Source organism: Symsagittifera roscoffensis, chromosome 10, assembly GCF_963678635.1.
Source record: "Symsagittifera roscoffensis chromosome 10, txSymRosc1.1, whole genome shotgun sequence".
Classification (NCBI taxonomy): domain Eukaryota; kingdom Metazoa; phylum Xenacoelomorpha; order Acoela; family Convolutidae; genus Symsagittifera; species Symsagittifera roscoffensis.
Window position 1 is genome coordinate 28397981 of NC_087071.1, and position 24820 is coordinate 28422800.

At 34.0% G+C, this 24820-nt stretch overlaps 1 protein-coding gene across 2 annotated transcripts in view; it reads right to left on the reverse strand.

The window, feature by feature from the left end:
• Positions 1–237: 237 nt before the first annotated feature.
• The window catches only part of LOC134855557 (uncharacterized), a 75852-nt gene continuing 51269 nt past the window's right edge, over positions 238–24820 (reverse strand). For both annotated transcript variants that reach the window (XM_063872097.1, XM_063872099.1), the window contains 15 exons: positions 24565–24752; positions 21430–21459; positions 20026–20052; positions 18008–18167; positions 17420–17496; positions 15365–15474; positions 14497–14627; positions 13422–13637; positions 12839–12988; positions 12173–12445; positions 11713–11838; positions 9249–9452; positions 8321–8335; positions 1908–2045; positions 238–1492 (listed from right to left, as the gene is read on the reverse strand). In XM_063872097.1, coding sequence (XP_063728167.1) covers positions 1185–1492; positions 1908–2045; positions 8321–8335; positions 9249–9452; positions 11713–11838; positions 12173–12445; positions 12839–12988; positions 13422–13637; positions 14497–14627; positions 15365–15474; positions 17420–17496; positions 18008–18167; positions 20026–20052; positions 21430–21459; positions 24565–24752 — 2153 coding nt within the window. In that variant the 3' untranslated portion in view covers positions 238–1184. The remainder of the gene's footprint in view (positions 1493–1907; positions 2046–8320; positions 8336–9248; positions 9453–11712; positions 11839–12172; positions 12446–12838; positions 12989–13421; positions 13638–14496; positions 14628–15364; positions 15475–17419; positions 17497–18007; positions 18168–20025; positions 20053–21429; positions 21460–24564; positions 24753–24820) is intronic.

Consider the following 24820-nt stretch of genomic DNA (forward strand, 5'->3'; position numbering starts at 1 on the left):
TTGAAGACAAAGTGTAGTCGATAACGCCTGAATCTCTAAATGGCTAAGTTTCTACTCGTTTGTATAGTTCTATCATCACACCACACCAGAAACGACACTAATTGAAAAATAAGCTTTGCTTTTTGTAGTTTTTCACGCATTTTGTCTGAACATTCTGTGCGTCTTGCACAGCAATCGGCTATTATTATTTGAACTGCATTTCACCAACTCATGGCTCTTAACATTTTAAAAGGCAGCTGAACAAAAGTATAAATTCGAAATTTCTAAACAACTTTATACTGATTGGAGTCAGAATTATCAAGGAAAGGACAGTTTATATTTTTCAGAAGTTTGTTTATTTAAAACTGTCGCATACACAATTCAAACTTTACTTCACAAATGGAATGATTTCTATTTATTTCTATTAGTTATTCAAATTAACAAGCAGTTTGAACAAAAACATCTAATCTAAAATTATGAACTCTTATTTAACTTAAGAACAGAATGGCAAATGAATGCAACACTTTATAAAAATTAATGCACAGAGAAATAGAAAATTAACACATGGAATAAGCGGCACTAGCTTAATACAATATTGGAAAATTATGGTTGTTTCCTGAAAATGGTGACACTATTTCAGAGACCAATTTAAATTGTAACGGTCCCAATTTCAAAACGAAGGCGTAAGATTACATCCTATGCGAAGAGTAGTTTACATCATTTTCATAATACACTTCCAAAAAATTTTTCGAATTAAATTGGTATTACAAAACACAAGAAATCATGTCCGGATTTATTGAAAAAAATCCAGGCAAGTCTTCAAAACGACATTAAACCGACCACATTTAAGGAAAAGATTATAATTCTTTTATTTTCAGTGATTTATGTAATCATTTATGCACCTTTTTGTAGCAATTGCAACATTTGGTAAATGCGAAGAAACAAATTAAGCATTTGTAAATTCACTTATATAAACAACTAAATTCTAGCGAAAGCAGTGATATTTTTTATCGAACTCAATTTATCTTCATTTAATAAATCCTCAAATTTTGGTTCCATTTCATGAACAACAACTCATCGTTCATTTTTCACATTTTCGTGAAGAAAACGTGATCGAAAAACTCTGGTGAAAACTTCTTATTTTGATGTTTCACGCTGTAATAAGCTACGAAAAATCAACTACATTTCAGTTTTCAGGTGATTTTCTAAACTGAAGTATTAAGTTCTGTTGGTGGATCCATTGCACCTCTTCCATAGGCTTCCAAAAACGATCCATCTTCATCGAATCCACCAAGCATATCTTCATCGTCGTCATAACTATCAGCGTCTAAATCTATCCGAGATCCACTAGGTCTAGGCGTGTATGAAGGCATGAGTGGGATTCTTGGGTTCGTATCCCACATTGGATGTTTCCCAAATAAGTCTGGGTGGTATTCGTCAAAGCGAGCTGTGTCATCTTTCCTCGGGAATGAAGGAGCGTCTTTAGGCCTGAATTTCATTTCTTGCTCACGCACTGCAAATAAACAAGGTCATTGATAAACATTCAAAATATTTTGCTGAAAAAGATCCTTTTCGCGATAACTTAATTTCGACTGCCTAAAACCAAAAAATGTTATAACATTTTGCAAATTGTGAAAAGCTCATAAAAAATAACGAAAGACAAGATAGTATTTATTTATATATCCACCAGATAGTCCACTCTCAATATTCGACGAAAATTCTGGCGAAACTTATCCGTTCTCAGAAAACCCCCCTTTAATTAAACTGCTTATCGTTATTTGTAGCTCAGCTTGAATCTCTTCAACTATATAGAACTTATTCAACGGTTAAGCAGATTTAATCAAGAATTGGTTACACAAAAAGTTTATACCTACAAACGAATCTCGCCTTTTGCAAAAAAAGGGGGGACCATTAATGAGATGCCTCACCTCTATAGGGGTGACTCCTATTCTTCCTCCAGTAGATGATGCCTAACACTGCCACCACCATCAGCAGAATGAGGGCCAGGAAGGCGAAGAAGAGAGGCACATTGGCTGCACGCACGATCCCCTCCGTCTGCTTAGCAGCTGGAAAGCAAAAAATAATAATTACAAAAAAAGAATAATTAATTGTTATCTTCAAATAATTATAGCTATAAGTTGTAGACAATTATTGCTAAAAAGCATACAAACTTCAATCCAGCTGGAAAAACAATTAAAAATAAATTTATTTTCATTTATAGTAGACAGAATCAAACAAAAATACAGAGAGATCTGTTATTTAAAAATCGACTGCCCAAAAACCGTTCCATCATCGGGTATTTAAAGAAAAATAATTTTTATTTCAAAACTTTTGGATTTGGAAAACAAAATGGTTAATTTTCACATACTCGTTCGAATTACAGTAGCAACAGGCGTGTTAATGTAGAAAAAGGAAGTAGAATTTGACATCTAGCTTCGAGATTTACCAGAATGAAACTTAAAATCACGTAAATTTCTAATGATAACTGTTCAGTGAGAGGCCAAATTGATTTATTTTAAGTTGAAGGAACGATAACTGACGGGATCCATAAACACCCTAAACCCGTTAGTAATCAAAAGATGCTTTGTTAAGATAACGGCTAGTCAAATCAAACTAAACTAATGATATATTGGTCTGTACGATCTTTTCTAACGTCATATATACCGTTTGTTATCTAGGAAATTATCAAGTTAAGAATCTGAAACTTTCATAACATGACGTTTTTAGGACGAAGCGGAAATTAGAAGATAAGTTGTTTTAATTTTGAAAACCACATTAGTCAAAACCACATTCATTGGCTAAGTTTACAATACAAAAGGAGACTTAATTATTTCAGATCTCATATCTAATGACGATGGCTAATTTTTCTTAGAAATTAGACGCTCAGGAAATAAGACGCATTCCAACAACCGGATTAAAAAAATTGACGCGCTGGTATACTTTCATTTCAATTTTTCAGAACTCCTAGTGTCCCTACCTCCCATGTTCCGGCCCCAAGAACAGTATCCTCATTCGAGAAACTTTATCAAGTTAAATTCTAACCCGCGGCTAATTGCCGGCATGTCACGCGTCCAATTTCTTAGGCGCCATTATCTGATTTTCAATACAAAATCAGGTACCAATTTTTCTTTCTTATATAATACCTATCAATAATTTTGAAAATACTTTTGAAATTAGTTGACTATGTTGCTCTTACGGTTTATACCGTAAGAGCAACTTAGTCAACTAAATTCAAAATTATTTTCAAAATCCCTGTGAAATATCATATAATATTTCCATAAACCGTAATATTGAATGAAACAGTACTAAAATGTTGATTGTTCACTTCAGAAGCCTAACATAGGTAACAACAAATTCGTCTAAGACTTCCTGTTCAACCTGAAACTGAGAGGTTGACAAAGTGCCAATCTAAAAACCGAAGTCATTTAGTCAATCAGTTATCAAACATAGTAATATCATCCAAATAAAAACAAAAAGAAAACTTAATTAATTAAAATAGAGAAATGGTCAAGAGTTATCGGACTAGGAACTAATAGATTGCCAGTTAGACTCCTATGGGTTCTTTCAAAACACGATCATTTTTTATTGCAAATTTAAAAGCAGCTCAATCTATCTCTCCGAAAGGCAAGCAATTTTTAGATCACGCAAAGAACGATTTATGAGGCTGAACTCTCTTGACTGAATTAAAACAACGGGAGTGTACTTTTAGTGTCATGCCTTTTCGCGTTTATTTTATTGTTCCGACTTTCGAAGAAAACGGAATATTTATGCTCGTTGAAGGTCTATTTGTTCAGTCAATTTTCGCCAATCGGAATAATAGTTTCCAACAGAAATTTTTTATACCCCATTGAAGATATGGACTTTCTGAGTTCAAATATATATAGGAAAAATACTTTACCTCGATTATTTTTTGTAAAGTTCTGGGGTTTTTTGTTTGAAAATTGCCGAATTGGCCATGTTCTGGACTAAATTATGCGCGCTTTGAAGAATTTATTCATAATGCTGAGAGCTTAACGCGAATTATTTATGCATGATAAATTATCCCGCAGAACAAAATCGTTCCACATTGAACTGAGGCAAGCTAATCGGTCGTATTAATTTCGTAGGACTCAAAATTTTACACTTTGATATTGTCCACTTTTCAATATTTTCTTTTCCCAAAAACTAATGGATATGAATTAGGGGCAGTCGGAACATTCAGGGCTTTTCCCTGATATACGAGCAGTCTTGTTATTTTAATTCTTTTGACTTTTTGTCTTATGACTTAAACACTCACAAGGGGTGAATTTATATAGAAGCACACTTTCAAAAAGTCTATATTAAACAGAGCAGCAAAGTTCGTTCAAACCAGTCTAGCAATACGCTCAAACTTCATAAATTAAATTTTCAGAACACGTTAAAACAAGTTTTACACATTTATTTGAGCTTTTTTTTCAAGTCATGCAACTGACAAACTGTCTGACACATTTTTCGCTTTAAACTTTGATGGCCTAAGAAAAACTAAAATTTTCGAAAAAAAATTATTATTGATTGAAAAATTTATCGATATGAAATTGTACGCAACAAGTTCAAATGAGAGAAAACTAAAGTATTTTTCAACAGCAAAAGATAAAAATAAAAATTGGAAAAATATGAGTAGCTTATATGAAAGCCTGATTCGTTGACAAAAAAAACAGCCAAATTAATCAGGCTAATTTTTTTAAAGCAAGATATAAAATACAAAAATGAGAGATTCTACTGATTAAATGTCTTTTTAAGGTTTAAAGTTTTTACTGATATGGGATCAATTGAGCAATTCCGTAATACCCCCCCCCCCCCTCCCCCTGTAATGACCAATTGAGTTACCTCACCCCAAGCAAAATCGGTAAAACGCTACAAAAAACGTTTTTTTTTTCAAACACAGGCAGATAGTTGATGTGATCGTAGAACACAATCAATTGACCTACCGATCGATTGTTTTTTCGAAAATCAAAATTAAAAAAATTAACGAATTTTGTTTGGGGACCAAGATATAATTGCTTTTCCTCAAGCCTAAGTCGAAACCAAAACTAAGTCAATAGGAATTTTTTTTATTCCTAGGGGAAACCTTAAACTTATTTATTTATGAAACTGAATGTTTTTCACGTTTTATCGCACACTTGCACTTTCTTAATTGGTCAGCTTAACTTTCCTTCCTTTGAGCAAATGATTTGAATTGAACTTAAGAAGAAATCATAAGGCAAAAGCCAGGAAAAAAATCAATTGAAAGAGTCTTCAATTTTCTACAATTCAGAATTCACAAAAAAAAACATGCCAAATGTTCAATTAAACAGCCACGCATAAGTTGATGAGCTGAATTACACTAAAAATATGCAACTTTTTTCTAAATTGATAGAACTTTGGAGTTTCATGAAACAAATACGGCAACTTGGAGCACGTAAAACTTTATGATTGAGACTGTTCTCTGTTTGTAAACTTTCGCTGAGAACTCTAGATCTATTAATTGCAAATTTTGCTTTTGTTGGAGCGCATATTCTGTATTGTATTTGGCAAATGAAAGTAAAATAAAATGATATATTTTGTGTTAAGAACAAAATGTGTTAAGAATTCACGATGTGTTAAGAACAAAATGATATATTTTGCATGAATCAAAGTATTGAATAGATTAAATAGCATGCCTCAATTCAATTTGGAACAATTTTAACCACAGATTAATCTCCGCTTACGCTTTTATAGCACGAAATATATTGCGAGTTAATTGTCCCAAATTGGCCTTATTGCCAATCTTTAAACCCGCATAACTTTGCAAGAAAATATCACAGATAAAATATCTTTTTGAATTTTTGAACAGGACAACAATCAATATCTTTCGGCTGATAAAAAAATCCATTTAAAGTTTCTAGTTAAAACGTCCAAGTTTGTCTGGAGAAAAAAACCAACCGAGCACAAATATTCCGTCCCCTTCTTCGCAAATCGGAACAAAAACTAAACTTTAACACTTTTAAATAGTTTAAATAGTTTACATAGAGGCGAAGCTTCGCTTCGCAAACACTTGCGAGAACACAGCAAAAAGCAGCTCTAAAAAGTGCAATTATAAAAAATTAGAAAGAATCCTCGATTTAGCAAAATTTCGTCAACCTTTGAGATTCGAACCTACGACCTAGAGATTAAGAGTCTCTCACACTACCCACTAAGCCACGGAAGCTTTGTAGGTACCATTAACCACTCAGTCACAAACAGATGCTATGCAACTTCGAATGCTACAGTGAAGATTCCAAACAAGTGAACACTTTTAATTGCGAGTTAACTTCGAAAAAAGAAGGTTCTTAATAACACACTCAGCTGATCGCAAAGTGTAACAAGACTGCTCGTATCAGGGCGAAGCCCTGAATGTTCCGACTGTCTTTTAAGGTTTATGGAGCAGCAGTAATAACATTAAAAAAATTAAATTAAATAAAATAAAACGAAATTTTTTTTTTCTAAAATTTGAAATTTTTTAATGAAAATCGTCACCCCACACGCCATATAAAGTACAAAAAGAGAGATTTCGTTCCTTGTAACAAATCAATTATGGCAAATAAGCTTCGTTCAACCAATTTGGAACGATTTCTAAGACGGATTAACTCTCCGCTTACGCGTTAATAGCGCGAAATATATCGCGCGCTAATTGTCCCAAATTGGCCAAAATGGCAATCTTTAAACCCTCATAACTTTACAAAAAATGATCACAGGTGAAATATCCTTTCAAATTTAAGCTCAGGACAACAAAACTTTTGAATGATATAAAAAAATTCCGTCAAAAATGGCTAGTTAAAAAGTCAAAATTTGTCTGAAGAAAAAAAAACCCACCCCGAGCACAAATATTCCGTTACTTTCGTATCGAAAGTCGGAACAATTAGCTCCTTTTCCCTCCCCTCCCCTCCCCCACCTCACATAAGCATTAATTTTATTGTGTAACGAGGGGTTTTATAAGGTTAAACTCGAAGACCAAATATATTTCGAATTAGTTCGCATGCCAATTATTGTAACATTCGGATAACGTGAACAAAAACTCACTAGTAAAAATTTGAAGGTGGGGGAAAGGAAACAGAGCCGTGTAATTAACATAATACCAAAAAGAAAACATCTGACGTCGCCGTTTTCTCGACCTTTTAACTGAATATACTCTCTTATATTGAACTCTTGTGACCAAATCACGTATGTAAAACTGTGAACAAACTTTGATCAATCTGTGTCAAGTTTTTAAAATCTAATCTATATTGTGTAGCCTCTGAAAATTACATAGAGCATTTGAGGCTTGCTGCATCCAAAGAAATTATTATGCAAATTGTTTTTGATAATCGCTCGTCATTTCTCTACACATTCAAGTCATATGATTAAAATGAGCACGCTATGTGTGTTAAAATTGTAAGCTTAATTACCTACTTTTTTATTTGCAGATTGCTACCATCATAAAATACAAGCAAAACATGTTCAAAGCTTTGGCAAGCTCATTTGATATACTATGTCCATTTGATGAACAAATGCAAAACTGTATCAAACTGAACACATTTTTGCTTACCCATTTCTGCAGTTGCATTTTTAAATTTTATGCAAGAAGTCAGGCGACCAGTGTAATGCATTTAACCAATTATAGACTTTTAATTGAAAGAATGTTCATGGTTCACGCAAGTTTGCTCTGTCAAGAGGGTGTAGAAATTTCATACATGTTTTCACATTTCATGCACTTTCACGCAACGTGCTTTTTATGCATCACATTTAATTTTTTATGAAACCCAAACAGCCCAATCCAATTTTCACGTCATTTAAAAACCTTTTGAGATTCTGTTGAAATTTTATAACAAGATTAAGTCAAATTCTTTAAGCTAGAACCTAAAAAGAAACCAATTGGTTTAAAATAAAAGTCGGGCCTTTCATATTATATAGCCCAAATTTGATCTTCATGGTATTCCAAAACTTACATTTCAGTATTTGAATACTGGACCTGATTGGTTAAACTAAATCAAAGATGACATAAATGACCTTTTTAATTGGGTTTTTGGACTATATAACAGGAAAAAAATCCGGGTCTCTTCTGTAATACCGCCCAAAATTACCAAATTGTTAACTAAACTTCTCTTTTTAAGGAAAATCTAGAATCCTTTTCCCTAGAATTAATATCAGCCAATCAGATTCGAGCGAGAATTATGATAAGATTTTCCAAATATTAAAACGAGCTGTTTTGGGCCGTATTACAGAAAATACCCAAAAGCCGAGCTGTTTCGCAATAGAATCCGATCGAAAGAGCACAAGACAGATGAGGCAGACGATAGGTTATGGCTAAGATTGGGGTTATTTTGAGGGTTGTAAGTTGAACACAAACCGATCACGGTATACGCTAAAACATCAACCAACACATTAGATTAATGTACCTCGCAACATTCTGACATTCAATTAACATGCATTGAATTTTGATTTTTGAAGTTACAGTAGCCCTAAAGTTACTCAGTTAGCACTTTACATCATTTACACAGAATCACACCAATGAAAAAAGCTCGATTTTGATTTTTTTGTAAGTACTCGAGAGAAAACTTGAAAATAGGACTAATTGAGAAATTGCATTAACTCGTGATTGTTTTAATTAACTTTATCAAAGATATAATTATCCAATTATCAATTACTGAAATAAATGGACACCTGAATTTTCCACACATATTTTGCTCGTAACCTAAATCAAATACGTGAGCTGCAACAAACTTATGGTGACTACCTCACAATCACAAATACAAATGACGAAGCTCAAAATTATAGAACAAAAGCCTCGCAATAAAACTAGCTGAAAACACTTAAGCTTAGCGTCGTTCATACTTTGCACTTATCCAGGTCATCTAAACACTAAAACACGGAGATTGGCAGATTAAAAATGATTTTAAAGTTACTAATCGTTGGTGAATCATTCAAGATGCAACAAAATTCACTACTGACCATAAAAATAAATCAAAAACTATTTAACTATGACCCTGGTCATTCAGATAATGCCAATAATCACCCGTTTTTTTTTCAAATTACAATATGACGTGATACATGCAACAAAAAGCGATAATGCAACAGGTTGGCAAATATACACATTCAAATTGGGGCTACTTTAGAGCTATCTGATTGCCTTGTTACACTTTGTGGGCTAGTCAGACCTATGTGACTACTCTATTTCAAAAAAAGTTCGCAAAATTTGAAATTTATGATATGTTTTGAACTATAATCCTACTATCGAGATATACCATAAACTATTCCTCTTTAAAACTGAAACTTACGTGCTACTGTAGTGCAATGTACAGCTTCTGACACACTCTCTCCGTTCTCATTCCTAGCCACCAGGTGGATATCATAAGAGGCTGCCTGCACTCTAACTGGGATTACACACTCCTGGTCGAAGTCGCCAATTGAGATGTACTTGCACATCAGTTCGAACTTGGCGTTGTTTGTGTTGTGGTTATTGCTATTGCTGTCGCTAGCACCTGGAAACAATTAGGACAGGTTTAACCATTGTCATTCACAGCAATTTTGGAGGAATTTGTAGGCTTTTGACCAACACCAACAGATGGTTGGAAAAGTCTAAAATATTAGGAAAACTGAAAAAAGAACTTTTTGAACATTTTTAACTTCCAAACATCCAAGGAAAACATATCGCGTTAAAGCTATTTGAATTTCAAGAACTGATTATGATTGGCAGTTTTTTCTTTAACTTTTTCCCATTTGAAAAAAATGATGCACATTTTGAAACTAGAATTCATTCACATTCCTCTTGACCTTTACACTTTTGCAGTTCGATATTGAAGTTTGCTTCAGTTTTAACCAAAGGAGATGAGCTTAATTTGAAAATCCAACAGACAGTTCGATAAAAGTCAGGAAGCAGAAACAAAATCTGACTGTTTCTTTGAAAAAAAAAACATCAACTTTTGAATTTCAAACCGAAAAATATGGCCTCAAGGCTCTTTGATAATCAAGAACAATTTATGATGGAAACTTTTTGATAAAATTAACTCACTTTTAAAAAATTTGATCGGTAATTAAATTTTTTTCCGCTGGAAAATCTGCAATTAGTATCCACTTTCGCAACGAAGTCGATTCCGTTTTTCGTGGCCTTTACTTTTTTGCTGTTCGTTAAAGTTTGCCTTCCTTTTAACAAAAAATGAACCGAACTGAAAGGAAATCAAAAATTAAACCGCAAAAAAATCAAACTTGAGCGTGAACAAATTTTTACTTTTTTGAAAACAAATAACCAAAATATATATCAAAAACACGAGTATCCACTATGTTCATGCTATTAAAACATAATAATAGTAAAATCCCGAAAAATCAAATTTGAGCGTGAGCAACTTGAATAAAAAATTACAAAAACTAAACTACCTATATAAGCTTCGTTAATTGACACTTGATAAACATAATCAATGAACGCAAGAAAACAAAAAATGACTTGCATTTTGAAAAAAATCATTTTATGAAATTCAAACCAAAAAATATGGCCTTAAGGCTCTTTGAAAATCAAGAACAATTTATGATGGACACTTTTTGATAAAATTAACTCACTTTGAAAAAAAAAATAGATCAGTAAGTAAATTTTTTATCCGCTGGAAAATCTGCAATTATTATCCACTTTCGAAACGAAGTCGATCCCGTTTTTCGTGGCCTTTTACTTTTTTTTGCTGCTCGATAGAGTTAGCCTTCTTTTTAATTAAAAAAATGAACTGAACTGAAAAGATATCAAAAAAAAAACCGCAAAAAAATCACATTTGAGCGTGAACAAATTTTCACTTTTTTGAAAAAAAATCACCAAAAACTATATAAAAAACAAGAGTATTCACTATATTCATGACATCAAAAATAAATCAAAAGTGAAACCCCGAAAAATCAAATTTGAGCGTGAGCAACTTAAATAACAAATTAATAAACTACCTATATAATCGTCTGCACTTCGTTTATTGACACTTGACAAACATAGCCAACAAACAGTTGGAAAAAATCAATGAACGCAAGGAAACAAAAAAATGACTTGCTTTTGAAAAAAAATCAACTTTCGAATATCAAGGTTGAAAATATAAGGCCTTAAAGCTCTTCTAAACTCAAGAAAAATTATGATTGAAACCTTTTTATTTAAAAAAAATAACTCAATTGGAGATAATTGGATTAATAGATAAAATTTTTATTCCGCTGGGAAATCTTGAGACTAATACAGACTTTGGAAATTAGAAGCTGATCACGACTCTTTTAGTGATAATTACACTTTTGATTTTCGATAGTAAACTTGGACTTCTTTTTAACCAAAGAAATGAATTGAACTTAAAAAATAACCAAAAACCAAACCGCGAAAAAGTAATTCTGAGCCTGAACAAACTTTAAGACTTTTACTGAAAAAAAAACGAAAGAAAAAAATGACCACGACCTATATAGGAGTCTGAACTACATTCATCGACTTTTAGAAAGTTGCACCGTACTAACACACTCCGCTAGGCTCGTGTAAATATTTCGGACGAAATAAATCTATAATAACCTAAGAGTCATTGATAATCGCGTCTTTGGGCCATATAACAGGAAACAAAACCAAAAAACAGCCTTTCCAACTGTTTGTTGGCTATTTTTCCTGTTATATAGCCCAAAAACGCTATTACAAAAAACTACGTTCATCCGGTCTTAAAAGATCCGGGATTAATTGCCAATTCGTATATGCTGATTCTCATTCTATTACTGTAACCGTGATACGGTTCAACTATTTGTTACCTGCATATCTGTACTTGATGTAGTGCGTGGATGCATACTGTCCGAAGTGTTTGAAGTTCCACGAGACTGTCAAGTTGAAAGCCGGCGACTGACAGTCCACTTCAGGCGGACGGGGTGTGTCTGGGGCTGAAAAAGAACCCGATATTTTTACTTAACATTCTGAGACAAAATAGAAAGGGTTTATCCAAAAATCAATTAACTTACCGTGATTTCGACTCTTCATTTAAAACATTTTGGAAAGATCAAGCGTTTTTCTCTCAATGAGATATTTATTAATTGACAAGCCTGATCTTTCCAAAGCGAGTTACTTATTGCACCAAATAAAATTATACGTTCATCAAACAGTTTCGAACTGCACTTATTTTGCTTGTATGCAATTTATGCGTTCGTTCTGGGTCTCGGAAACTCGCCCTCGAAATACTGTCCGCATTTGTCCGTAAAAACTTCAAGAAACACTCACGTAATTTCTCTGCATTCTGCAACGTGAACATCTTTGAGGTCTCATCACCAATGAAAAGCGTGTTCTTAGTCGCGACCACAAATTCAAATGTGTGACCTATCAACTTCAACATGTGCTCCCTATCCGACATAAAATATCCGGTTAAATCCAGTTGTGGTTCGAATGTGTTTTGGAAGTAGTTTGATTCGCTAATGGATTTGGGTTCCAGTCTTGTTTCGTATCTTTCGAACTCGCCGTTGACGCGGTTCGGGGGAAGCCAGAATGCGTGAACACCTGTGAAAGAACAGGAAGTCCAAGTTATTAGCTATAAACGTCTCATCTATGGTTTTGCCCCATAGCGTACATATCGGAGTCGGAACTAGACTCTTTCACTTTTTCAATTTTTATTAATCAACAATTATCAAAATTTCAGAGTTTCGCTGAAAATCTTGTACGGGACAAGACAATAAGAAAAAATTGAACTTTTTAGTTTTTGCTAAAAGAAACTACCTATATAAATATCTTCACTTCTTTGATTGACACTTAATAACAATTAGAAGAGCATCAACGTTGAATTTTATAGCATGTCGAATTAAAACTGATCATCTTAAAGACCAAATCGTCCCTACCAAATTTTCCAAAATTCCAGAAAATATTAGTTCGCAATAGAACCATTCCTCTACTCACCTTTGGGTGACTGGTGAATCATTAGATCCACAGTTGAAATGGTGTCTGGCTTTGCTGCATAGGTTTTCTGTGTCCAAGGCGGACTCCCTTTTGAGAACTCACGATTCAGCACCGACAACACCACTTCGTAATCAGTGTACGGCAACAAACCTGCAACAAAGCCATATTTACAAAACTTCACACCTTTATTGTCAACCCTAGTTCCCGATAGCTAGAAATTTGCTCTGGCTGGCGTAAACAATTCATCCATGAATCTCTAAATGGTTCAATTGGTTAATCCAAAAATTATCAAACATTTAGTAGCAGTATAATTTAGTTAGTTCTCAATTATAAAACAGTATCTTTTCTCTTCGCTCCATTTTCTATCGAAGCCATTGTCTTTTTTGCAGCAGAAATGCTAACATCTAAGTTATATTTTTGCCGTAGCCGATCCATACCACATTGAGGAGGCGGATGACTCTGGAATCCCACCAACCGTGATCAAAGTGTGATTCGAACACGCGTGTTCAAGACATGTGCCTTACCTACTCGGCCACGACCACTCTATTCCGAGGTGCTGAAAAAGTAAACTTTTGAAACAAACCTGTGACAGTAAGTGTTTTAACTTCTCCACTGAATCCCATATCTCGATCCAACTTATCACTGATATGGTTCTTCGTCTCACTATCGAATATCTCAAGTTTATATCCAAGAAAGGGTCCATTTATGTCTTCTTGTGCCATGGCCTTGAACTTCACTGATATCTGGCGCGGTTCTTTAGAGTCTTCGTCTTCGATTATTTCTGGGTAGAAGTTGGGTTCTAAAAGTACATACAATTCAAATTCGCTGGTCAGTTCCTAGTTCAACTTCATCAATTTCTTAACCTCAATTTCTCAACCTAACTCATTCAACTTCTTAACCTAAAGAATTAGATTTAAAAAATCATAATAATAATAATAATCTTTATACTCAAAAAATTAATTTACTAAGATTATAATATTTATAATCTTTACTTTCTAGGGTAGACTTTCAGTGGGTATTTATTTTGCCCTTCGTCTATCCTCTCCTTGGTCATTTTGGTTCATTATAATGTTAGCGATGTTGTGTAAAAACTTGATTTGGGAGAAATAAATTCTTTCTTTCTTTCTTTCAATTTCATTACTATAAAGCGTTAGCTATGATTTAAAAAACATGATCAAGACTATGTACAGTTCGACCGACAATTAATACTCTTAAGCCAAAAATGCGATATATCTATCGGAAACAACCAATATTCTTATCTAATATTGCAGAAACTCATATAAAAGTCAAGCATATCATAAACTGGATCTTTAAAATTTTCAGCAAAACTAACTTTCAGCTAATATTTTAAATTTGAAGCAACTTTAGGCAAATCTTTAAAATTTTTAAAGATTCAAGTACAATTTTATAATACCTATCCTACGCCTTTCTCAAGATAGAACTGTTTGAAGAGCGAAGTCTAGCATTAATCTCTTAGAGACATGTCCGTTTTCAGACCTCTATGAATACGAATTTTATTAGACTTTTTTTGAAAAATTTATCTGATTTCAGTCTCTGATTTTTTGACGCTCAATCATTTATTGTTTTGGAAAAACCATCTTTAATTAGAACTGAGTTTTATCATGATCATTCGTGTTTCAGCGTTTGTTTTAATATACCTGCAGCTGCATTGTATCCCGTAGTTCTAGCTCGTTTCTGCACCTCCCCTTGTTGATTGGCGAACCATGCTTCTGCTCTGTGCTGTGTATAAGGCGGCATGCCACTCCATCCAGTGGTCACTCCTCTGGACCTAAGACACATTTAATTAAAGTCACGAACAACATTCAAACTCTGTTCGAGGAGCGGATATTTATTGGCTAAGGTCCCCACCTCTGTCGTCAGTGCGGAACCTAATGACACTTTAACCTCATCACTAATTTCTGCACCTGAGATATCTCCCAAGAGACGGAAATATCAATTTAGAGTTACAGACCAGAGGAGCAAGTAAACAACGAGAAAGACGATAATATTAGCATTAACGAAATTGATCCATAAAATCTTTTTTTTTTGCAATGAAAGATTGTTTTTATAGCCACATTATGAAGTTTTAATCTGTGACCGCTCACACTAAATTACTCCCCAAACTCGCTCGATGCACCCATGAACTGTCCTCGTTGCCGTAGAGTAAACCAACTCTGACGAGCCTACAAAAATCGTTTTGATTCTAACCAGAACCAAAACAGAGGTTCTCAGTTAAGAGGAGCAAAATCTACTCGTATCTTTGTCCTTACCTCTCGGATAAATGTACTTAAAAAAGCCAAATATAAACTTTTTGGAAGTTTTCCTTTAAATTATTTAATACAAGGCGAAAATTTTCAAAACAGGCAAACTTTGCGCGTAAAGCCCATTGTAACGGCTTTAATCAAATGTAGGCGTACGGTCACACAGCAGAAAAAAATACCAAAAGATTTCATTACCCTTGGCTAATCGTATCGTAAGGGTAATCATAATTTTCGTGATTTTAACTGAACTTGGCCATCTACTCACCTGGGGTCTACACAGTTCAAGTTGATCTTCTGTCCATTGTTGTTTCCAATGACTAGTTTGATACAGCACCCCACTGAGCTGTAGCTGTTGTACTGGTCTCGAGGAAACGGCTGAAATACACAATGACCAAATGAAACGAATATTAAAATAATCTTCAACACAGAGGGGAAGCAGAGCTTCGTACCACTTGCAACACAAAAATGAATGACTCTGATTCTTTGCAGATGAACCAACAAATCGAACAAAAAAAACATATATAAGTACCCCTTAAAACGCTTACACAAAAATTGTTTGCTCCTCAAAACTCTCAAAAAAGGCCTCTAATATGATATATTATAAGCTGAAACCTTTTCAGCAGAATAATGAGAAAAAAGAACAAAAAGGAGAACAAAAACTGATATTTTTTTAAGATCATTTATCCACGAGGGATAGGACCAACATACGAGCTGTACAGCTCATCACGGCGAACCGCTGTTGCGCCCCTGCTTAAGAACTACATGCAATTTTTTTTTGAAATCGGAATATACTGAAATCGGAATTGGTAAATTTGCCAACAACAAAAAATCGAATCGAACGGGCATTTACAAGGCAGGAATGCTCAAGAACTATTTATTTTCAATTTTTTAAACGAGTTATTTTCGGGAAAAAATCTAGTTCCTTATTGCAATAACCTTGCTTATCGCAAAGGTAAAGACCAAATGGTTTGAAACGGTTGGTTGCGACAATTTAAACATGAACCGCTTTGCTTAACCAATTTTAAGTATAAAACCGACCAAATTTAACCCATTTCAAATTTCCGCGGCCGAAATAAATCTCCCCTCAGAGACAAATTATCATTATCGAGTTACGCTCAAGAGTAGCGCGCAAAAAAGAGAAAGACGATATTATTTCCAACACGAACCTTGATCCATGTAGCCTCATTTCAGAATGAAATGTTTTCATTTTCAATTACATCATTAAATTTCCACAGTTGACATCTTAACCTTAATTGATCTCTTATCTACACATCAATATTCATAAGTCGAGAAAAAGCAGTGTGAAACACACAGGCAAAGTTGAGCATAGCATTACACCGGCATGACGCTCAAGAACTAGGAAAGAGAACTTCGAAAGATGTAACCGTTGAAGGAAGCACTAGATAAACGAAACATAGAAAAACACGTTAAATTTTGCTGAAGTTTTTTAAATAGGTCCTAATGGGATTGATTTTGAGCATTCGAAAATAGTAGACTTGAGTCAAATCGATCCCATATAACATTGAAAATTTGTAGAAAACAATATAGCCGACAATCAAAAAGCTGAAAATAAACCTAAATGTAGCCGCACAACCTTAAGAAAAATTGCACGTACTGCCCACATAGAATCCACGAGTGCTATATGTAGTGAATGCATGGTGGTACGCAACTCGAAAATTAAACCGTCAGAGATTCAGTGGATAATCATAAATCTGAAAACTCCTTGGCAAAAAAATAAACATAGGGAACAGGCAGTTGAAATTGTAGAAGAACATGGAAACCAAAAAAAGTAATTGAAGCTCTTCGAATTTCAAACAATATGTATGTTTGGTTCATGCTCTTTTTAAACTATACCATTTTGGAAAAACTGGCTCAATAGGTTAATCTTTTACTCCGCTGGAAATTCAGAACATAGCCAACAGACATTTGGAGTACGTGAACGCAAAGAAACTTCCACTTTCGAGTTTCAAACAAAAAAAAATATGGGACATTAAAGCTCTTTGAATTTCAGGAACAATTTATAATGGGCACTTGTTTTTTAATACACCAACCTAATTTGCGAAAACTGGATTACTAGGAAAGTTTTTCTTCCGCTGGGAAATTTGATAAAATTCCACTTTCGAAACTGAACTCGAACACGTTTTTTTTACTCCATTTCAGCTTTCATAACTTGAGAGCGTATTTCACCTACCTTCTAGCAAATGAACTTGAATTAAACCCAAAAAGTGTACATATATCTAAGGACACTAACATGAGCATTTATAAGTATCAGTGCACTTCTTTTGTTATGCAAGTTTTACAAAAAAAACAAGTGACTTACCGCCCATGAGACGAATATCTTGCTCTTGTCCTCCTTGTCAGGTTGGATGATAAGACTCTCGATCATCTTTGTTGGCACTACAAGCACAATCAGTTTTTCTAATTATTAATTTGTGAAATGTTCGATCTTCGACACCTTTATGTAGACAAAATAAAAATTGTCAAAAAATGCTGCGCATATGCCTACATATTATAAACTTAGCCAACAGAGTTGAAAATAGTCAATGAAAAAAAACGGCTGTTTTCGAAATTCAAAAAATATACATTTGTGCTTAAGGCTTTTTGAATTTGAACAAAGCCAACAGAAAATTGAAAAAGAGTCAAGGAACGTAAGTAAACAAAAAAAAACTGACTTTTTTGTTCGAATTTTCGAATTTAAAAGCAAAAAATATTAGATCGAAAAACTATATGGTTATGTTGAACTTTGTTTCATGGAATGAACCAACTTTCTCAGCTCTTGAAGCCCTGCTATCTAACCAATGATGCTTTATGCCGAATCACCGAATGTTGCTTTATGCACCGAATCACCTTTCATGTCTCATGGACCAAACAATCTATCTGAGCTCTCTCAACCGCTGAAACAGCCTACCTGCGTCGGCCGTGCGATGATAAGTCCACTGTGAGTATTCACTGGGTCCATAGTTGTTCACTGTCTTCACTTTGAATGCGTAATTCACTCCAGGTCTGAACTCTTTATCAGGTGTTGTCAATTTCTTCAACTCTACTTTCATAAACGGTCCCGAACTTCCCTATGAACAAGAGCAAAATTAGTTTACAAACTAAAGGCAAGAAACCATTCAAAATAAAACACAAAATTTTTTACGAATCCCCATATCTTGATTTTTCAAGACGCAACATAAGTGTTTCATAGCAAGTTTTCAACAATTTAAGCTGTTATTGATATTTTTTGTTCAAAGAAAGGTTTCCAACTCTCAACATCCTAGTAAATTAGTACCCTGGTTACGAGTTTGTGCCTTTGTATGTGCGGTAGATAGTACCATGTTTCAAGGTGCAAATATGTCGCCATATTCATGAAATTTAAACTTTTCCTCGAAGTTTTCGAAATTCATACCACAAAAATTTCAATCATTGGTATCGAACTTGAAAGATTATCGCACTATTTCCACCAAAACTTTTCTTTGAAGTAAGTGACATTTATTGACATTTTTTTTCCAACAAATATTAACCATATCAAAATTTGCAACCATTGGTATAAATACTAATTTTCAAATTATCTGGAATAATTCTGGAATGTGTGTTAAATCTAATCTCTGCAGTCTCTAATAATCCAGATGTTTTAGTACTTCACATGACCATTTCATCGCTACTTCCATCTTGAATCTTAGCAGCTCATATTAATTAATTGATTAAGTCTAAATCTAAGGTGATGTGCGCATTTCATGTCAAATCGGATGTCATTTCTATCAATGGGCTCAAAAACTAAAGCATTTCAGAAACAAATGAATCATTTCAAGCTTATAACTAAAAATTTTACATTAATTTGAACCAATCATCGACAAACAATCTGATTCAATTTTGTTTCGATTTATCTACTTGTTTATTCAATTTCGTATCTATCGGGTTCAATTGATTTCTTATTTATTTCGGAGCGAGACAAGATGGTATTTTCTTATAATTTAGTATAACTACTCCGTATTTTTACCAGCTCTGAATATAGCATAATACCAAAACATCACATTTGAGCCCTTTGATAGAATACATTTTACATAGGAATCATTTACATAGAACAAAATCAGGAATAAGTCAAGAAATTTACGCTCGAACACATATTTTCGCCCTTATAGAAACTCGAGTTAAACGAAATATGAATTCACAGATCCCATGATAGGTGATTTAAAATAACTCCATTTGAAAACCAGAGTTAGATAATCATGAGTGTTTTTTTTCTAGATCCCATTTAAAACCCAAGTCTTTTTCTTTTAAAGCTATCTCTGTAAAAAAAAACGTGATCAAAAGCCCCAAACTCATGAGCTGATATAGAAAATAGTGAATCTTATTTATAGCTTCGGGAGCAATTTTACTAAATTTTGGAGAGCGCGCGCCATAACACGGGATATTTTGCTCCAAAAACTGCCTAAAAACGCCTTTTTGGGGTTATTTTTTACAAAAATTTGCCAGCCGCGCAGCGCTGAACATTTAGGAGTGCTCGGAAAATCATATTGATCAACCTATAAAAAGGTCGACAAAGTTTTCAAAAGTGTTTTGAAAATTCGCAGCCCCCCCCCCCCCCTTCGAGAAAATCTTAGATACGCTGCTACTAGTTGATAAATTAGACTTTTAAGAGCAAATGTGATCGTCTTCCGTAGGAGAGGTTAAGATAACAAAAATGACCAAGTTTTAGTTTCGGTTAAATTAACAATAAACGGTTTCAGCATCAATTCGTTGTTTTCACTGAGTACAACATTTACAACAGTTCAGTTTTTTCTCCGGAATTTTTTCCCAGTCCTTGACGGAGAACACAACATGGTTTAAAGCAATAAGGCAATAACTACAACCAATCAATTCATGTTTAAGCAGCAATAATAGAACCGAAAGTTTGGCGGCTGGATGGTAAAAGGCACATCGAGGCTGTTCTTGAATACTTACTACGAATTGGCGAAAATTAGAATTGCTCTAAAATAATCAGCTGCTCGTTTACATTATTCAATTAAAACAATTCCAACAACTAGGAAATAGGCCCGACTTCTTTCTACGGATTTTCATATTACAAAAAAAAACTTTAAAATGAGTCTAAGAAAGAAATAAATTTTAATTTTAGCTTATTGAGATGATTGGCTGCCTAAATGATTATTCCTAACATGTAAAAAGCTAAATAATTCTGAATAAATACAAATGAAAGAACTTTGATACTTTCTACGATAACTTATTCAAAGTATTCACCTAAATTATTTTCCCTTGTTATCTCACCTTTTATAGTTAACATGTACATGGGGGCCAATGGAAAAAATATGCCCTCTATAAAATGTAGTTGAAACTTGAACGAGAACTATCTTTCTATCAACGGATCTCTTACTTCTACCCTCCCCGTATGGAACCTAGTTGGCAATATTCACCCCCTATAAAGCTCTAATTCAACAATCGGTTATTCTATATAACAAATGTAGTTCCTGCAGATTACAGGAGTTATCAGTAGGCCTCAACAGACCTATCGAAGGATAGTATATTTGTGTTATGTGAACATGGTAACCAGTAACTAATTAACCCATCTAGCAATAGGTGAGGAGGGTTAAAGAGATCCCTATCAATTTTCAAAATCCTAGGCCATATATTGTGAGCTTTAGTATATCGCGAAACAAAATCATACAAGCTATGATGTCACAATACCCAAAGGGTAAATTTGTAGCAGTGATTCCGATCGTATTAAACGAGCATTTCAAAAACAGGCTGAGAGAAAACCAAAACAAGTTTTTTCGGCATCCTTGATTTCCAGTTCTCTAACATTACATGACTGTATTCAAAAACTAACTTTTGGATCCGATAAACTTTTCTTTTTAATACCAAATCTGACTTCCTTAAAAAGATAAACCGAATGGTTAAGCACATCCTGATTTTACATAATAAGAATTTAACATTTTACCTTTTTTGCAATGTGGTTGGAGAATAACTAAGTTCCGATTTCTTCTTTCGTTCAAAAAAGTCACAACAGGTAACGCAACGATCTTGTTGATAACATTTTTCGAGCAGCAATACAACCCCCCCCCCCCTCATATTTTCGAAACCTTTCGAAACCCTCCAAGGCAAATAAATTCTCATTCAGGAAATGAATGTCTAATTTTCAGGTTACAAACAAGCTGAAGTTTCCATTCATCTCAATCTGCAAATGAACCCACCCTTCTTTTTAAAATCGAGCAACTCCAATGATACGATAATATGTTCTACCATATCTTTAAAGATCATGCACGAATGAAATACTCAGTATAATGTATGCCCAAATTATATGCGAAAATTAACAACAAATGGTAGCTATCGTTGACAAAGTTAAGAAGTTACCGTCAGGCCTCGTGAATAGGAATCGGCAGACTAAAAAATCAGTTGAGTCATCTTGACTAATTAGAGTAGTTACCAGTGTTGGCAAAGTAAAGTTTTTTTTCCAAAAAAAAAAACGTTTTAAACCTTTTAAACAAATTTAAAACACCTCATCTTCTCAAAGCAATGTTATAGAACTCAATAACAGATAAAAACGGTAAAAACTGGAGTACGAAAAAATTAATTCATGAAATATGATTAAATTCTTTCGTTAAGCACTCGTAGGCAGAAGGCTAGCTTCCCCGCTTTCTCCGGCGCTAGTATATTGCGCAAGTCTGAATGCACAAAACCCATCGAACTGTGCAACGAAGGTTCAATGCTGATCACAGCTTTTAGAAGATGCCTGCAAAAGCTGTTCACTAACCAGTGATTTATATTTGGGACTAGTAATAAAAACATTGAAAAAAAAACTTGTATAAAAACATGTGTTTAAACACAGAGGCGAATCTGCGCTTCGCAAACACTTGCATGAACACGACTAAAAAACAGCAAATCAAGTGAAACAATAAAAACTAGAAATAAGCCTAGAATTAGCAAAAACTCAGCTACGTGCCGGATTCGAATCTGCGACCTAGCAAACTTGAGTCTCACGTACTAACTACTCAGCCACGGATGCTTAAAATCCCCTAAAACTCGCCACCAATAACGCAGTTACAAATGCTAATAAATGACCAATTCGATGCAGCAAAATTAGCACCAACTACAAAAAGGAGCAATTTTGCATGTAACGAATTGGAAAGCATAAAACCAAATTACAGATAAATTATGCATTTAAAAAATTGTGAGATACATTGAGTTGGAAAATTTTTGAAATCGAGCTTTTCATCAGTGTAGTGTGTTTGAAACAAATAACTTTTTTCGATTCATTTGATAAATTAAAAAAAAAACATCAGCTGTGTAAACTTATGAATAATCAAATGTCGAAGCACATATGATATTATACTGCTACCGCAGCCAAACGATTCAAAAATGCCACTAAAAGTAGCACCTTTATTTGCGACTTAGATTGGAAAAAAAAGAAAGTTCGTACTTACACTTTGCTACGCAAGGTGCCAACAACATGCCAACACTGCTAGTTATCAGAAACATAGTCCATATTCCATATCATAAAAAAAGAAAAACAAACAATTTTAGCTTTTTTTAAACTATAAATTCAAAACTGAGAATAAATAACATATCCAGCAGACTTCAAGAGTCAATAATTTGCAAGTAAACGGAAAAAAATAAGCTTAATTTTTGAAAAATCTCACTTGCGAATTTCAAAAAAAATAGATGGCCTTTGAAAGCTATACCAAAAGCTAATATTGAAAGCTATACCAAAAGCTAAAATTAATAAGCATCGAAAAACAAAAACCAAACACGAGATTAAAATCATCGACAAATTTGAATAGTATAATCCAGGCAGACATGAATGCACGATTGGAAAGTTCAACGTTTATTCTAACCCAAGCGTATAAAAATTTTTTAGAGCTTTGACAACAACGCTTCAAGAATCGCACTTCGCAACTGAATGCAACTACAAATGAGTGAATTCAAGATCTACACACAATTAAACTTCGCAAAAATACATGACACAGAGTACCTCGAAATATGCATATCCGTCTTCTATCTGCCTATATCACGGGCAAAATAAACAATCAGACCACTTATAGGGCCAAAATTCAAAGATCATCACATAACATAAGTCCCATCAAGTGACTTCTCATCAGAACGCTTTTCTAGAGACAGTATAAGAAAGATACTTTCGTTGAGTCTGCGTTCCGTTGTAATGATAACTTAAGCACCTATAAACTTAACACGTCATAAATCTTACAATTCCGATTATTCTACAAGCGAGGACTACAAATCTTGCCGCATTTACAGTTGAAAACAGAATGCAAAGGAAAAGCTACCAACAAAAAAAACTTTTGGTTATAATACAATTAATATAGCTAAAAGAAAGTAGCAAGTGTCAATGAACTCGAGGAAACCTAAGAGCTCGAGGAATACGAGATTTTTTGAACAACTTCATCTTTCGAAATCGAACATGATTTTCAATTATCACAAAGCTCGTACAATTTCAAGAAACCTCTAGAATTGGCATTTTTTTTTATAAAACTACTCCAGTAAAAAAAACCGGGTATCGTTAAGAACAAACCTCTTTTAAAACATTCTCATCTTTTCGCGCCATAAGGGAGCATAACTTATCTTTCTTTTAGCAAATTAATTGAATTTAGAATTGAATTCAACTTCAAAAAATTCAAACGGCGAAACGCAGCAAAAATCAAAATTGGTCGTGATTACCTTGTATACAACAAGTTAGATTTTGTCCTTAAAAAAGAAGAAAAACCAACAAAAACTACCAAGTGTTATCACTACGTTCATTGACACAAACAGAAAAAAAAAACGTTAGCTGCGAAAATTTTGCTAACTCAACTAAAGATTCGGTTAGTAGATCAAAACTTGCCTCTCACACAAAATGAGTTTCGTAACTTATCACACTTGAACTCTTCACGACATTAATGAGCACGTATTCATTAATGCCATTTATTTTCTCATTAATAGCTCAATTGTGAAATTTCTTTGAGGTTAAATAAGTTCATTCACGCATATCGTAACAAGGACAAACCCATTTATCAACGTCCTGAAATGGGCATTAAATTGACATTCAAGTTACACCACCAAACATTGAAACGCCACGTGACAATATCATGAAAACTTTTTACACCTCATCTTCAAATAAATCAGGATTTTCGATCTCGAAAAAATATAAAATCAATTCGTTCAAATGAAAACTCTTGAAATTTGAGTATTGGCAAAGTTACCCCTACCCCGTAAATTGGGCAGAAAGTTTAAACATTACTACTTATTTCTACTAGGTTATCAAGTATAAACTAGGCCGAAATCCATCATAATGATCGTGGCGGATCCGGTAGGAAAAAACAATACGGTGAAAAGAATATTAACGTTTTTGATAACTCATACCTAAATTATTGTATAATAAATGTCATACCTAAATATTGTCATACCTAAATAATACCATATATTCAAGGAATAAAACTGTCATATGCATTCAAAAATTAGTGCCCACAAAAATAGTAATTTAATCTCGCCACTCACAATCGGAAGTTTCTGTGTCGTCTCATTGTACACTTTAAAAGCAGCAGTGCTATCTCTCGAGTCTGATTCTGCAAACAAAGGAGCCCATTCTAACACGTCCACTTTGAAGGAGTCTTGGCGCTGGGATCTCCAGGAGAACACTTGTCGCGACACTTCGTATTGCAAGTCGATCGGGGCTTCGGGCGCCTCTGAAATCATAAAACAATTCTACTTCTCTTCTTTAAATGAAGACGTTTTCAATTTTGACTCGTACCAA